We start from the raw sequence: 17216 nt of genomic DNA on the forward strand, positions 1-17216 counted from the left end.
ACTATGCGCAGTACGTACATTGTTTGCATATTGCCACGTTCCATTTCCCAAGTTTTGTTATCGTCCCAAAACACTACACAATTCTCAGGGCAAACCGCACCTGCAGTTTTCGAGAAGCTTCCGGACTGTAGTAGATCATTTCGATAAGATCATGCCCACTCTGCAAACTGCACAGATTATTCTGGAACCTACGCCACCGCCAGCGATAATGCTAGAACATTCGATGGCAAGAGTGTAAATGCCGATGCGCTTCGCCGCTTGTCAGTAGTTGATCGATGGCCGACGCTCCGTTCGCCGCTATCAGTCCAAGACTGCTACTGTAATCGAACTTTCCATTTACCGGGCACAGGTTCGCCCAAATAAACAGTTAAATCCAAACATAAAGTCTCCTGTCTTCGGCCACGTCACGACCCCGTGACACACCGTGACGCGGTCACGACCCCGTGAATCCCAAGCATGCCTGTTCTTCACTGGTATGCATTCTAAAATGTTACTTACGTGGCCTTTATTTTAAGTAAACATCCATCGACTCGCAACAGAGCGATTTATTGCTGCAAGTTTGTGTGATCCACTTCGTAATTTCGTTCGGCCTATTATGTGGCAGCACAAACTTACTCAAGTAAGTATGCAAGCTACCTGTGAGCTTCTAATTAGTAATTTGATTAATGCATTATGGCTAAACAGAGCATATAAAGCCACGTACCTTCATGCCACCGGGCAGCAGAAAGTTTGCAGTGGTGACGTTCGGCTCGGGCATGTCGGGCACCTCGCGTCGTCCCATGGCCATGGCCACGATGGCCGTCATGTGGGTCTCGGGGCCAAAGACGTGCACTGGCACGCCCAGGGTGCGGCCGACTTCCTTCATGACGCGCAGCCCTTCCTGGTAGTTGGGGCCCGCCCGACGCACAAACACCGACACTCTGTGCTCCACCAGGCGCTCCCTAAACTCCTGCAGGGCCTTCACGATGCCCTTAAAGGTGGCCGCCACATTGGTGAAGTTGGCTATGCCACCCCCAATGATGAGCACCTTGCCTGCAGTTCAAGGATGGCCAACTTTTTTGACAGCACTGTGCTCAATAATAATCGGGTCACTCTACACACCACACTCAAGCATACAATCCAGATTAAAAACATTGTTAAATACTACACCCCAGAATAGGGCCGTTTGTCTAGTAAGCTTCTCTTCCTGTGTGAGCATCTGTGTAAGAAGTCTAACGCAATGTACCAACTGGCAACTCCCCCCCCCCTCCCCCCCCCAAAAAAAGCTGTTCGATGCAATGCCGATGAGCCAAGCTCCTTAGAAATGGGACACAAACAACTATGCGCCTGTTCTCGCTGCTGGCTTTCATGGATGGGGAGAGGGTAGGGTAGAGAGAGGGTCTGTTGAGCTCGATGGCGGGAACGACTGACAATGATGAGTGTGTGGCGCGTGCAGCATGGCGAGTGCCAGCCAAGGCAACAAGCCTGCCACTGGGCAGAGTGGAACCCCAAAAATGCCACAGGGTTGAAGACAACGAGGCAAAGTGATGGTTTCCTACGTTCGCTGGTTTGAGGGGGGAGGGCTGAAACGAAAAAAGAGAGAAAGATGGGAGAGGGGTGCAAGCGGTGATGTGGCGGGGACCTTCGACAGCAGCTGCAACGGCAGGGTGCACCGGCCCTAAGGAGCTTCACTCCTAAAAGGAAAACAGTTCACAGCAAAAGCTTTAGGCAATAGCTAGAGCAGGTCATGGTAACCTTCTCATTGTCGCAAACTTGTCCGCTTATATCCTTTTTACAGAATTTGCCATCATTCGTCACATTAGTGCCAAACCGAAGTTTATTAATATACATGCACAACAATCGAGCAAATGATAGCAGAAGACCACGCTGAATTCAATGCATTATGACAAAGCCATAAAAGGCAGTGTGTGATGCCCACTGTTCCTTATGCTGGGTGTGCTCACCGTCTGGGTGCTTCTCCGAGTGGGTCATGAGGCCCAGGATGACCTTGGCATACTCGTACGTCTGCTGCTCGGTCGGTGCACCAGAGTACTCGCCATAGTTGGCAAGCTCACTTGCTCCGCCCAGGTCACACACTGTGTCACTGCACACGCAAAGCTAGAATCACAACTTGATCTGACAACATTTTTGAAGGGTGTGTAGAGAGACAGCTCTGAATCTCAGCAAATGCTGATAAGGTATACACTCAAACATCATTATAACGAAGTTGCATCTTACATGAAAATAGGTTCATTATATCCAGAAACTCATTTTAAAAGTTTATTCCTAACACTTTATCTGTTGCAAGACTAATCTTCGTTTACTTTGTTAGAAACGGTATTTTGTTCTATCTGGGTTCGTTATGTAGAGGTTTGAGCGTATTATTATTTTGATAGTAAAGTCAATTTCCCGTTCCACACCTACCAACACTGACAATATCTTGTTGTCAGTAGACAGTTAGGAGTGAGCATATATTCGAACATTTCAAATGACAAATTAAATATTGCTCTATTGATTGATCAATATGTCGGGTTCCACGTCTCAAAACCATCATATGATAATGAGAAAAGTCGTAGTGGAGGACTCCGGAAATTTCAACCACCTGGCGTTCTTTAACGTGCGCCCAAATCTGAGCACACGGCCCTGCAGCATTTCCGCCTCCATCGAAAATGCAGCCGCCACAGCCGGGATTCGATCCCGCGACTTGCGGATCAGCAGCCGAGTACTTTAACCACTAGATTATCGCAGCGGAGCATATTGCTCTATTAAATTTAGTACCAGAACGAAATAGTGCATATTAAACACACTGAATGTTTTACGAACATCTTTTGAATAATAAGCAATAAAGAAAATGCTGAAATGAATTAAACATTGACACGATCAGGCCAATATTACCTTTTCGTCTCGAGTTTATCCAGATACATCCAGCCCATGTAATTAGGGGACTAACGATACTATAATGATTACAAGATGAAGGCTTTTTTATTGCAACTTGACTGTTGCCATAGCAATAACGTCAGTAATTTACTACATAATTTAAAATGACACCAGTGCACCACTACAATATACTTAAGAATGATAATGCCTGGAACTTGCTTGATATTTAGGTTTAAATATTATTTAAAAGCTGTTCACAGAGTCCAACTTTGCATACTGAAGTCACTGCTGTATTTCATTAGGCAGTTACAAAATAAATCGAAGGCCATATTTGCTGCTGTATAGAAGCTTGTCTTAGTTAAAGTAACTGTGGTAATTTTTTGTCTTTTGCTAAAGCTTGTCAGTACTACTTGTTTCAAATAGAAGATTGAGGAATTTTCAGGCTGTCTTAAAAAAATTGTTATCATACCAGTCTCGAGACGTATGACGATGGTTGTCTTACTATTCAAAAACCATTCAAACAGCATTTGCTTTGTATTCGTGTCCGGTTTGGTCACATAGAAATTTGATGCCTATTGAATTCAGGTATAAATTCACTATTTCCACACCCCTAGTGTGGGGTAGAAATTCTGGCGGCTTCATGAAGCAGCCTGGCAAGTCGTGATGGTGTAAAGTACCAAGACTTCGAAAATGGCCACCCCTGTGTCGCCGATGAAGCAATGGTGCAAAGTGGCCGTAGAAATGTCACAGTATCTTGCTGAAGCACATGAGAAGTTCATACCATGTTGCGACATCAGGGCACAAAACCAAAACTTTTTTTTGAAAGCATATCGTAATTACTTTTTTAGGCTCCACTCATGTTGCTGACAACAGCTTGAACTTTCAACTAACACAAGAGAACAACTGAGGGTCTTCAAGCCACTGCTCTGTTTACACTGGCAGTTGGACACTGGCATTTTCATTTTACGCTCCTCTTTCAAGCAATGTTTTGGGTATGTGAATGAGCTGCTAACCAGAAATTCAGAAAACTTGGCAGTTAAGGGGGGAGGTGGCATTGAAGAAAAACTTTTTATTTGTTGTCCTACAGCAATGAAATTTGGCATGCGTACTCATAAGTGTCTCGAATAGGGAAATGTGCAGTTTCATCGTGATAGCTTCAGTAGTTCTCAAGTTACATAATGCTACATGGTCCAATTACATGGTCTGCTCGTGGAAAGCCTAGCGCTGCAACAAAACATGCCAGGAAGCTGCGAATGATGTTGATCTTTACTCAAAAAAAAAGCTACAGGGTATGGCACTCTAAAATTTTTTAATAAGTTCTCTCTTTTTTTTTTTTTTTAGAGATCATCATGGCTGCCGACACACATTGTCAGAAACAGTGGCACGGACAAATCATCGTCTAGAAAAATAACAGGGCCTTAAAACAGAAATTGAAGATTGCTGTACCCACAAGCAGTGTTCAGGGATTAAGGAAAAATAAAACAGAATGAAAATCGGTCTAGTCACTCCCGTGCTACTCTTTCCACGAGCAATGCACAATGTCCAACACACTCGTGAGAAAAAGCCTGTCGAAGTTTTCGACAGGCTTTTTTTCATAAACTTTTTTGTTTCTCGTTCGATATTGACGAATATTTGGCACAGACACTAAGAATGACCTCACAGTGCTTCCATAAAAATTTTGAAGCGATACAAATTATTTCTTCTTTGAACCATGTGGAGGGGCTGAGCATAATGTCAAAACAACCGTATTGAGAAAGCTGCATTTAAAGTTTCAACTTTTCTTTACGTCTGACACCTAAAAATTGTGATCTCAGGTTTGTCTTGTAATATTTGACATCTTTTCATGATTTACTCCTTTTCATGATTTACAAAGAACAAGTATGGATTTCAAACCAAGTTCTTTGTATAAAGGAGGGGTGTCATAGGTATGACAGAAAAGATTGTAATTGAATAAAACCATATACTGAAATTATTACACATTTTTTGCGCTGCTGAAGTTGTAACTACCATAATTAAGTACTTGATTACAAATATTCACTGAACTTTTCTTTATTTGGAGAGAGGTTTATTGCATCAGAAAAATGGATCACACCATGACGGTCTATGCCTTCTTTCCAAATAACAAAGTTATGGGCAGAAGACTGGTGGCACAGGAATTTCTAGCAGTATAATTAATGACACGAAACGGGCATATAAAACTTCCTGCCCCTGATTCATACATGCTCTTTCGCCGCTCTAGCCGTGAAACGCATCATCATACGGCCGGTCGCGGAACTCTAATCTATAGCAATTCATTAACCTCAGAACATTCATAGACGTTCGTGAAGATATCAAGCACGGCTCCAAGCACGTCTGAATCGCATCACAAAAGCTTATTGGCAGCACTCCCTATGACTGTACGAAGCGCGGCCGCATAAAGAGTGCAGCCAGCGCGTAATGCACTTGTTGGCGGCATTCGATGACGATGCGCGAAATGTGTAACTACGATGACAAAAAATTGGCGCGCACTGCACTTGGCATCGCATTTTCGAATGACGACGCGCCAAACTGCTAGCCGCTGTTCCGAGCAATCCTTGGCAGAGAAGAGGGGGTGGGGGTGACGAGCTTGACTGTGTTGTCTGCTGCCGATGCGTAAAATGCCCGTACGTGATTCAGAGGAGCTAGCAAGTGATGTGGTACATTCCTTGCAAAGAAGCACATCGCCAAGAGTGCGCTTGCGTGTCGTTCCTGTCCGCAGTCTCGCTGTCAGAGGAGTTAGGGCTAAAGCGGACTCCGATGACGTGCCGCACTCGTAGACTGCCGTGCGCCCGGTCGTAGTAATCTGATCGTGCATCCAGTGCGGCCACACGTAGTAATCAGATCGTGCCGCCGCTTACAGCTTCGTTTCTTGCGAAGAAGCACGTCGCCACGAATGCGCTAGCGCGTCGTTCCTGCCCGCAGTCTCACTGTCGGCGGAGTTAGGGCTAAAGATGACTCCGATAACACGCGGCACTCGTAGACCCCGCGCCTGCTCGTAGTAACCTGATCGCGCATCCGCTTACTGCTCGTAACTAAAGCGTAATTATATCTTGAGCGATTATCAAGCCGTGAACACGTCACGAAGTGGCGATTTTCGAGAGCCATATCCTCGCGACGCACAAGCAGCAGACGACGATCTCCCGGAGCGAGCATCGGGCCAATGGCGAGGCGAGCTGAGGCAACATGGCGGCCACGGCCAATCAAGGGCTTCAAAACGACCTTCAAACATTTGCTTTTTGCTCGCTTGTTGTTAAAGGGAGGAGCCAGCTGAGGCGGGAAAGTTAAACACGGAGAAATGCCCTTTCCGATGAGCCCAAGAAGCCGGCTCCCAGCACAAGCATCGCGAAGCTATAATGTGTTGAAAATCGCCGTTTTCTCGCCATTTCCAGAAAAAGTTTTGCTACCTAGGTGGGTGAAACGAATTTCCTGAAGCACTTCTGCGCGGTTTTCAGTGTAGATGTTTTGGAACCAGATAGAAAAAGGGTTCCAGAAACTGAAAAGTTGAGTTTCAAAAAATCGATTTTTTTGCCATTTTTCGCGATCCCAAAGCCGCGTCCCCCCTTAAAGAAATGCGCTCACCATAATCAGCACAGTCTCTCTCAATTGCAGTCACCTTGAGCATATCCCAGAATTTCTGCCACAATTCCATGCAGCATTTGCAAAAATCTTCAGGCGCAAGTGTGTTGAAGGCCTCACAGCAATTTCGACAGGATCTCGAAAATGACGTGGCACGAGCACCCTTTAAACCTTAACTTCATTTCTCGGCACAAGAAAATGTCGCAGGGTTAGGTGCAGAAGTAGCGACTTGCCTTTGAGAGTCAGGACTGTGCTACACTTACAAGGTGTACTAGGTTAGGAAAGACGACGCCACAAGTGCGAACTACCAATGCGGTTTACTGAAACAACAACAACAAAAAGATAAACACGTGAAAATGATGGCAAAAAATGCAGATAAAGTTGGGTGAGAGAACCATGGAAAGCTCTTGTATGTGTTTACCCAAAGGGTGATGCTACAAAAAAGCAAAACCTTCTTTGCAGACACACCTGTAGATGACTGAGGCACCTCCTCCAGCAACCATGGTCCAGATGCGTCCTTTCGCATTCAGCACCGTAAGCTTGAGAGACGCACCACTCTTAGAATCCAACTCTGCAATGTAGGCCTCCTGCGCAGCCGAGACGGCAGACATCACGTTGTCAGACATTGAGGACACCCACACTGTCAAACCAATGGAACATCTACAGGTGGAAGAGCTCACATGATAGGCTATATCAAAATCGACAAACATGTGGCAGGCCTGCACTTCAAACAAGTCTCTCAGTTTGCTCGAGCAGTACTTTGATTTGGGTTCATAGAAAGACCGCAGAGACAAAGAGCACTTTCTTTTTCCTGTGTCTCTGTGCTGCCCTTTCAAAATGAGTACCAGCAGTTTGCCTTTGATATATAAATTTTTTACGAACGTTGTAACCAATTTGTGAATGAGAAAATGGGGAGAGTCGTCGAAATCAAGATTGGTCAAAGAGGCACACACTGACCTCTGTGGTGGCATCTCGACCAAAGGGTGGAGGGAAGGTGACGTCGCCCCACTTTTGCTTGCACACGAACTCTGCCGTGGCATCCAGCTTGGCTGCCAAGTCGAGGATGTACACCTGGCCGCCAGTCACAACTGGAAAGCATTACGCAACACGTCTCACAAGGCATGACACCTCGGTGTGATGGGAACAAGGGGAACGGACTCTGCTTCCAATGCATGCGGATCCTTGCATCGCCTCTGTTCTCCGTGAATGTACAGCGTTTTTAGTCATACTAGTTATTCCACTGATTTACGAGCTAGGTGATACAAGCGCTACTCGTTATGAGCGAAATTCTAACTTGAACCTTTGCAGAAAGTAGCCAGACAGCTGCTGTCTGACCGCTGTCCTCCCCATTGGCTTCACTGTGACCGGGCAATGACGTTCACTCACCCAAAGGGTTGATCTCGAGATAAGTGAAGTACAGGTCCACATACACGTCATACAATGAGCAGATGAATGTAGCCACCAGACTGTAAGAAAAAAAGGGTATGTCAGCAATGCACCTTGCAAGCATAATGACACAGAGATCAGACCACTTATGGCATGCAAGATGAGAGCAGACTCATATTAACGATTCTATCCAATCACAATTTTTCGAGCATAGTCATGCAAGATGAACAAGTGCCGGCTGAAATCCACCAAACGTTACTCCCTCACAGATGCAGTGACAAACTGACCTTTGCTTGTCTTGTGGCAGCTTGGTGAGCAGTGTTTTGGTCACTTCTTCGGCACTTGGCTTGTGGTCAATGGGAACCTCCAGTCGAAGGGCCTGCAAAGCAATCACTCTACAAGAACTGTACGCAGCCAATCAGCTGCTCATGGCTACTGTGGCTTGAAAAAGTGGCACACTCTTTTTAACAATGTGGCACATTCCTTTCAACAAGAGGCACAAATTTATTGCAGCACTCCAGTCCTGTAGGCCCTTACATAGCATCATCTTTAAGATGTCACGTGACCAAATCCACGGCAAATCTTCTAGCACACTTGAGCTGCAAAGAGAGCAGACACAAACGGTCCCCAATGGTCAATTATGCTCGAAAACCACCATATGATTATAAGAGATACGATAGTGGAGGGCTCTAAAAATTTCGACCACCTGGGGTTCTTTAACATGCACGCAAATCTGAGCACACAGGACTACAGCATTTTTGTCTCCATCAAAAATGCAGCCACTCCAGCCGGGATTCGATCCCGCGACCTGCGGGTCAGCAGCCTAATACCTTAGCCACTAGACTATGGCAGCTGGATGAAAACACAGTAAATTTTATAAAGTTGTATACCCGTGAGCAAAAGTATAAGATCACAGTCTGTGCTGTCTAGTCACGAGCCATCAGCTGTTGAGACCATTGCTTTGATGAAATAGCTGATGAGAACATTACTGCAATACGATTGGTTAAAAAATGCTATCTGCTATAGACTGCTCGCCACTAAATGGAGCAGGCTGCAAAGTTATAGGGACAGTAATGGTTCGTACGCATTTGCTTACGGGTGTACATTGAAGTATACCACATACCAGGCATAAAAGTGATTCTTGTACTGTTTTTTAAAAGAGTTTAAAATGTCAGACTTTGACTATAGATAGAAAAGAGCTTTTGTGGCACTCTAGAAAAGCCTCTGGAATTCCCCAAGATTGGAAAGCTTAAAACACCTTTGCACAATTTAATCATAATGAGTGCATGAGGAATGTACACATGACCACTTGAGTGCACACGTAAAATATGCAGCCCCCATTTGATACAGGAGCCACAAAAGAGGCCCATTATTTATAGCGATTAAGAGGTTTCCGTTTCTCCCTCAGCTGTGCAGACCATACTGCAGCAGTCCACACCGGAGCGGCTTCAAAGGCACAGCACTCACCTTGGAGTCCACGTCACCAATGTCAACACCTCCCTCGTGGTGGAACAGGATGGTGTCACCATTACGATGAGAATAGATGCACACATACGCCTCTTCACCCTGCAAGGAATATGCCCTGCCTTGTCACACATCCTTCCTTTAGCTGCAAACTGCTGCTTATTGAGACACCATGATGGCATCCACTACAGCCTACATGTTCCTTCACAGGTAAAAATTGAATTGTGCTTCAAATGACCGAAAAAATTAACATAGCAATCTTCACGAATTTTCATGAACCTAACACGGGCAAAATACCTTACTGATGAACTTGAGTGGTTCTGAAATTGCGCAGCCAGGACTGTTACTGGTAATTTCACCAATAAAAGCAGCCTTTCAATAATTAAAGACAACCTCGGTTGGAAAGCCCTGTCTCAATGCTCCCTTACCATTAAATGAGAACTTTTTCTTCAAATTTACTCTGATCTCACAGGAGTGAATAAAAACTTGTATATTTACCTTCTCACTTCATCTTCATAAGTTATAATCATGAGTGTGAAGTTTTCGACATACTCTGCCGAACGAATGTGTTTCATTGTTCTTTTTTTCCTCACACCTCCATGTATTGGAACAGACTTCCAAGGGGTATTATATCCGTTTGTGAAACATTATTCCAACTCCAATCATTTTTACATTCATATCTCCCATGAGATACAAATTAACCGTCTCCTTGCTTTTGCCGATACATTTTTTCATGTTGTTTGTTTAGTTTCCTTTTTTTTTTTTTGACAAAATCGTGCCTGCATTCAAAATTATTTCTTGGTTTACAAAGATTGCCATTTTTCTTAGGTTTGTGCAAATATACGAATGCTTTGAATATATGAACAAATAGTAAAGTATTCGAATTCGCTTCGATTTGAACTTAAGTTATTGAAAATTTCACGCTGCCGACCAGTATTCGTAGTGAACGAATAGGTGTATATTAGTCCGCATGTAACTGCCTGTAAATGTGGTTTCTCTGCAGTGTAGGGGTGCTAAGCCGTGAAAGCACCTATTTAAGAAAGATCCACTCTGCCACAAAGCCCCCCTCAAATTTAAAGGGGCTCTACAACACTTGTTGAGCATGGTCAGAAAACGCTGCCGACCAGTAGTCGAGGCTACCGAGAACACGCCTAGGCAAATATTATAGCGCAGCACGCGGCCTGAAATTCACAATATATTCTCAAAGTCTGCTAAAACTTGCACTCTTCTTTCGGCAAACAACACTACAAGCTTAAAAATCACTTGTTACAGCCAGTGTCCAACATGAGCATGGCACCCTCAGTCGTTACTGGAGCTGCCGCTTGTCAACGCGCACATGCGTTATTATACTAAAAAGGCGGCGTGTTCCATGAAAAAATAAGAGAAAAAAAGTGCCCAAAGTCACGAGGCACACGTGACATATTTTCTTTCCCCGTGCAACCCCTCTCTGCTTAGCTTCCAGCGCTTTTGTCGGGGCGAGAAGAGAGAATGCAATTGCAGCGTGCGTCAAATCTTTGGAACTCTACTCACACTGAACTGCTTCTAAACATTTTGTGGCAGTGCATTCGTGAGGCAATAAGCTTCTTTAATGGCTTTATGGTTACTTGAAAGAAAAAGTGTAACAGGGCCCCTTTATATGAAGATGTTACCCTCAAATAAATTCATCTTTTTATTATGCATAAAAGCTTGTTATGACAGCTTACATGTTCTAAGCACAATAAATTTTTAAAATGTTACATATTTTGCAGGTTATCACCAGCATCCTACTACTCAAGGTTGTTTCGACTTCCTTTGAACGGCAAAAAAACATGACATTTGCATAGAGCCCTTATTTCAATTGAAAAATATAATGTGCAGGTTAGATCAAGATAAATATTCCCATTTTTTTATAAGTGATACATACTATTCGAATGCAGTTTGAAATTATTCAACCAAAATCACTATTTGCTTCGAATTTGCTTCGAACCTAAAATTCAGTATTCGCACAAGCCTAATGTTTCTATGCAGAGTCCACCACTTTCTCCCATTTTCATTTCTGTATGTGAATTTGCATATATTTTGCTATTATACATATTTTTTCCTGAATTCCCCACTGCAACAATGCCCTCATGATGCTGCAGGTACTTGTATAAATAAAGAAAATAATAAATAAAGAACAAACAAAGGTGTTCAGGCAGAGGTTCAGATGCCGAACATCAAGCGAGAAATTAAAATAAAAGTTTGACCTTTGTTTCTCATAATTAGGTATTTACAATAGACTTCATGAAAAATTGCTGCTATCTGTTGGCCTGAGTGTGCATACCGCCATGTTAGAGATTCGGGCACGGTGCAGTCCACACAGGCTGCGTGTGTTTATGTATACGTAGGTTGTATCGACATGATATGTATACTAGCTGATAATCCCAAGGCTGACGTATTGCTGCGCACCTCTCTGCGCACAGAGAGGAACTCTGAATGCTGAAGGAACAAAGATCAGCTGTAAACTTTACCCCATGTTACTTTTTTCAAGCTGGTGATGTTTCCAGCATGTGCTCCGGCTACTGCTCCCACCACAGGTGTTTGCGCTCTCCTTTCTAAGCAAGTAATACGTGCAATAGCATTTGTGCTCGTGTTCCATCAGATTGCTGCACAATGAAGCAAGACAGTTTTGCAACGTTTTCACTAGCAGCCATTTAACAAGTGACGACGACTCGTACGCTTCACACAGAAGACACATTGACGCAACGAGCTTCATCGTTTCTTGCTATCGCAAGAAACGTGGCGGCTGGCAATGACTAAGTTCGCAAAACATCGACCTTGTAAGCGAGGGGAAAACGCCGCATACGTTTTTAACATGTCAAACCCGTGTTAGATGATTGGGGAATTCATATTTCCCCCGCCAAATCATTGATAGCTACGGCAACACTTTTTTTTTTTTTATGTCTCATCAACTCGCTGATAGGTATCCGCTATGGTGCGCGGACCAAAGAGCGCATCGGCAGGTCCGCGGGCTGATACCCCTTATGCTTTATCTTCACCTTATAATTTATCTGGTCGATCGCAATTCGCGAGTGTCCTCCCCTAACGAGTATATAACTTACACCATGTCTAAAGGTTAGAGTTTCTTCCTTTAAAGGTTAGAGTTTTTTTATTGTTAATCAAGATTATTCATTATTACTCACAAGGCCGTATACTATTGCTGTATTTTTGTAATTATACCCCATCCATGTAGCCATAGGAGGTCCCCCTGTCAGTTTTTCTGAAACTTTGGGACCTCCTGCTGTAATAACGCTAACCATGTAACTCAACTGAACTATTTAATAAACATGACTTGAGTCTGCGGCTTGGTTTGATTGACGAGGCAAAAAGCGGGTGACCAATGTGGCCTCCATTTCTCGCTAAAATTAACGCACGTGAGATAATTTTATGGCTGGTCGGGCATTTTGGCACAGCATGGCGCAATTTCAGCAAACTTCGTGGTTTTGGAGCAGCTCCGCCCAACGAAGGAGAATTGTATCAAATTGGCGCAATTGGCACAGCTGTTGCACCCCTGCAAGGAGCCTTCTGCGCAGTCTTGCCACAAGGTTTGCTGGTTTGAAAATGGCAAATGTTCCGGAAAATACAATGCTAGTTGACCCTCGGTACAATAATATTTGCTACACTGAAGACAATAAAAAAAGGCGGGCAGAAGCCACATTTGCAGCTGTAGCAAATGAGCTAATACCAGCCCAAAATTATTGTGCCTGGGCACCTGTCTGGCCAGCCATGGAGAAGCCTCCAGCTAGCACTCTTGTTTTTTCTTCATTGGCCTCTAATGTACTGCCCCCTGAGAAAGAACACGAGTGTCCCTTCTCAAGGGGCAGAATACTTGGCGCCCCTGCAGTTCCCCGGTCAGAAAATATTTTGGAGTGGTGAAAGACCCATGGCAGCCGACTGTACCCTGAGCTGGCCAAGGTGGCACCTATCAATTCCTGCCACACAAGCAAGAAGTGAGAAGCTGCTTTGAACAGCAGCTGGAGCGAACTTCTGCTCTATTACCATGTGGAGCAGCTGGTATTTTTGCACAAAAACATGAGTGTAGTAAAAGGAATGTTAGATTTGTGAATAAAATTTAACTGTCAACAATTTTCAATTTCACAAAGTGCTGCGCCTACATGAGCTTTAATTAAAAAAAAATGCGTAAATTAGTTATAACATAATAACAATGCTCATTCTTTTATAATATGCTTCGAAGTATTTGATTCAAAATTATTCGACCAAATCATTATTCGCTTTGAACATCAAATACACTCTTTGTACGCATCACAATTATGTCAAATACCAACTCTTGAATTCGAATACAGGTAAACCACAACTAGAAAAAAAGTGAAAAAATAAAAACTCAAACTGAGGTTCAATGGTAAGCACCTACACATTTATGCCTAAAGTGCGTGCTTTGTTCCATCATGAAAGTCAGCAATCTCCCTTCAATACTATATCAGTAGTGCTTACTGTGCAAATGATAACCAGGCAACCCCAATAGAAGGACAAACCTGGGAGTGCTTGCAGAAGGGTTCAATGATGAAGTGACGTAGTTTTCCTTTAGCTCGTCCAACCTGAAATGAGACAGAGGCGACCAATAGGCAATGACTTAGCAGAGAAAACCATTCACGTATTCAATGCTAACACGTATTCTGTGACCTTGGCTACAGCACAACTATGATAATGGGATCAAAATGTAGGTTTGTTGGAGTGAAATTCAAGCTCGTCATCCTTATCCATATAAGCATGGAGCAACAGGTCCATAAAGACTAATCTGTGGGGAAAAAAATAACTCTGTTCATTTCTGTTCTTTGCAAAGAATACCAGCAATAATAGGACATTAACCTTCTGACGAATGAGTGACCTTATCACTTGCACATACACATTACATCAGGAGTGATTATAACAAAAAAGAAAAAAAGAGACTGCATCAACTCTGTTCAGGCGTACATTATCTATGTTGTTGGCCAAATTCTTTTTTTTTATTTAGTTTCACAGTGCAACAATGACTGCTGAGCTAAACTGTGCAACCACCTGAACTCCTCAAGATAAATGACCACCAAGATGCACACCCCTCGGTGTGCTTTTGGTTACAGAATTCTTTACACCACTTCACAGTCAAATTGAATAGACATCTTTCCAACAACCTTGTAAATAAATACAATAATGCAAGAACGAAAAAGCTTCTGTCTCAACTGGCATAACTGAAATTTACAGTATAAACCTTCACCACAAAGTTACAGCTTTACTTTAAGTATAGCGCTACGTATTATTCTTCACCACTCGTGCCCCCCCCCCCCCCCTTTTTTTTTTGTTGTAAGTGAACCAAAAGAAATCGTTCAAAGCAATCTACTTTATTGAATAATGTAAGTAGAAATTAAGTAAAACATTGCAGTATCACCTGGACTGAGATAGTGCCAGAATAACGACAAGGCACAAGGACTAGCTCAGATCGTATTTGATAAAAGAAATTGGGACACTGTCATATAGATAACCACAGCTAGTCCACAGTAATTGGCAAACAAAATGTCTGAATTTAATCAGCTCGTCTGCAAGAGGCTACCTTGGGTGCTAGAGAGTTTAACAAACTTAATATTATGCACCTGGCAACAGTCTTCATGAACGAGAGATAGCTGCCCTGTCTCTCCAACATTAAATGCTTTCAGGGTGTCAAGTAAGACAGCAGTAAAACCCACCTCGACCTCCTTGTCCATGCGCTGCTGAACCCAGTCCTGCACGCTCTTCAGGTCGCCATTGACATGGATCAGACCCAGCTTGCCCCGACGCTTGATCAGCTGATCGGGCTTCACCACAAGCTTCTGCACACCAAACAGCAATAATGTTAGGTTGAGGCTTGCCCCTTTTCTTCTTCCTCGGTATGTCTAACACAAAAATCAAACGTTCCCTTGACAATTTGAACCAGACAGAAAATCAGGAAAAAAAATAGGAGCTTGAATGGCTAACTCGTTAAACAAGTAACACCTATGGACACCTCTCCTTAAGCAACCTTCAATCCTCACGATGAAATGTCTAAAAAATTCCTAGTTTGGCGATTTTTCATCATTCCAGTGACAATGCAGCAGCCAAAAGGACAAACTATTCAGTGAGACATATACACTAAACTCATTATACAAAACCAGAAGAGAGCAGAAAAATATTTTCCACTTAAGAGGTGTTCTATTTACCAGGCAAGAGATAACCAGAGGAGCAAAGTAAACTTGATTTGATTGATATGTAGGGTTTAGGGGCTCAAGAACCACCATCTGATTATGAAAGATGTCGTAGTGGAGGGTTCCGGAAACGTGGGGTTCTTTAACGTGCACCCAAATCTGAGCACACGGGCCTACAGCACTTCCGCCTCCATCAAAAATGCAGCCTCCACAGCCGGCATTCGATCTCGTGACCTGCACGTCAGAAGCCGGGTACCTTAGCCACTAGACCACCGCCGTGGGGCAGCAAAATAAACTTACACAACCAATTCAATCAAAGGTGGTCCAATTCATGCACAAATTTATTTTAAGAGATTTCCGTCTAGTGACAACTTACCTGACGATTACTAATCTTGGCAAGGCCAATCCACTGTGCCAATAATGCTTTCACACCACTAAGTCTTTGATAAGTGCTAGTCAATCAAGCCATGGCTCACAAAGCATGGCTCAGAAGTTTGAACATAACCAGTTTGCTAGATTACGAGTGATTGCCTTAATGCCTGATTTGTTACCCAACAAACCGAGTGCCCAAGAAATTGAGCGAGTCACAATGCCACCAGGGGCTACTCGTAGGCTGTGAAGCTTGGCACTGTGAATGAAGTTGGATTAGCTTTGAAAGTGGTGCTGTTCCGGGTGACTTAGAACTGCCGTGCACTACCAACCGTCCCGAATTTCTTGGGACTGTCTCGGCTTTTCATACTACTCAAATCCCAAGATGTCCCTCTTGCTGCAGCTATATGTCCCGTATTTTATTTATTTATTTATTCAAAATGCCTTACAGACCCATTAAAAGGCAATGAGTAAGGGGGGCATCAGTATATACTTCGCAAAAAATACAGACAAAAAGTAAGAAAAGAACAAGGAAACAAACAAAAAAAGCAAACAAATGCTAACAGCAAGGTACAACAAAGTTATGCAGTCAAAAAACACAACGCAAGCAGGTTATCACGAAAAGATTCACTGTTAGAGATGGATACGATTTGATAGGAAAGGCTGTTCTAATGTGCTATGGCTCGAGGTAATGGTGATGCGTTAAATGCCAGTGTGTGACCTTGAATGCACATGAAACTACGTGCGTTGTGAATGTGTTGAGATGTGCGCAAAGGGACATCAAATGGCAAACAATAGCATTTGTTACTGTAGATGTACCTATGAAATAAACATAAAAGTGTGATTATGTGGTGCTGATCCATTGACATTATTGCAAGTTCTTGTTTTATTAGGGTGATGCTTGAATGATAGTAGTAGTTATCAGTTATGAATCTTGCTGTCCTATTCTGTACGGCTTCCTATATACGGACTAGAAAATCTTGATGCGGTGACCATGTGGATGATGCATACTCTAATTGCGCATAAACATAGGTATGATAATGCGCGTACGTTAGAAAGAGCGTTGCATAAGTTTCTGCGCAGATATCCGAGAGACTGGAAGGCTTTTGAAGAGACCGCTGCTATATGCCTATTCCAAGATAAGTCTGATGAAAGGTGAACACCAAGATATTTATATGATTGTGTGGCTGAAACAACGGTATTATCAATAGTATAGAGAAAAGATGAGTTAGTACGCTTTCTAGTGAATGAGATTAACTTGCATTTAGAGAAGCTAACGGACATCTGCCAGGCTTCGCACCACCAGTAGGTTAGATTAAGGTCATTTAGGAGAGCGGAATAATCGTCAATAGATTGAATATTGCAGTATATGATGCA

The 17216-nt window shown here is 43.3% G+C and overlaps 1 protein-coding gene across 5 annotated transcripts in view; it reads right to left on the reverse strand.

Annotated features, from left to right (window-relative positions):
- The window catches only part of ATPCL (ATP-citrate synthase), a 208168-nt gene that overhangs the window by 121859 nt on the left and 69093 nt on the right, over positions 1-17216 (reverse strand). For all 5 annotated transcript variants that reach the window (XM_037430039.2, XM_037430041.2, XM_037430045.2 and 2 more), the window contains 9 exons: positions 14997-15119; positions 13812-13874; positions 9304-9402; positions 8124-8215; positions 7837-7916; positions 7408-7538; positions 6919-7037; positions 1944-2083; positions 704-1032 (listed from right to left, as the gene is read on the reverse strand). In XM_037430039.2, the coding sequence (XP_037285936.1) occupies positions 704-1032; positions 1944-2083; positions 6919-7037; positions 7408-7538; positions 7837-7916; positions 8124-8215; positions 9304-9402; positions 13812-13874; positions 14997-15119 (1176 nt within the window). The remainder of the gene's footprint in view (positions 1-703; positions 1033-1943; positions 2084-6918; positions 7038-7407; positions 7539-7836; positions 7917-8123; positions 8216-9303; positions 9403-13811; positions 13875-14996; positions 15120-17216) is intronic.

Source organism: Rhipicephalus microplus, chromosome 1 (genome assembly GCF_043290135.1).
Source record: "Rhipicephalus microplus isolate Deutch F79 chromosome 1, USDA_Rmic, whole genome shotgun sequence".
NCBI lineage: Eukaryota > Metazoa > Arthropoda > Arachnida > Ixodida > Ixodidae > Rhipicephalus > Rhipicephalus microplus.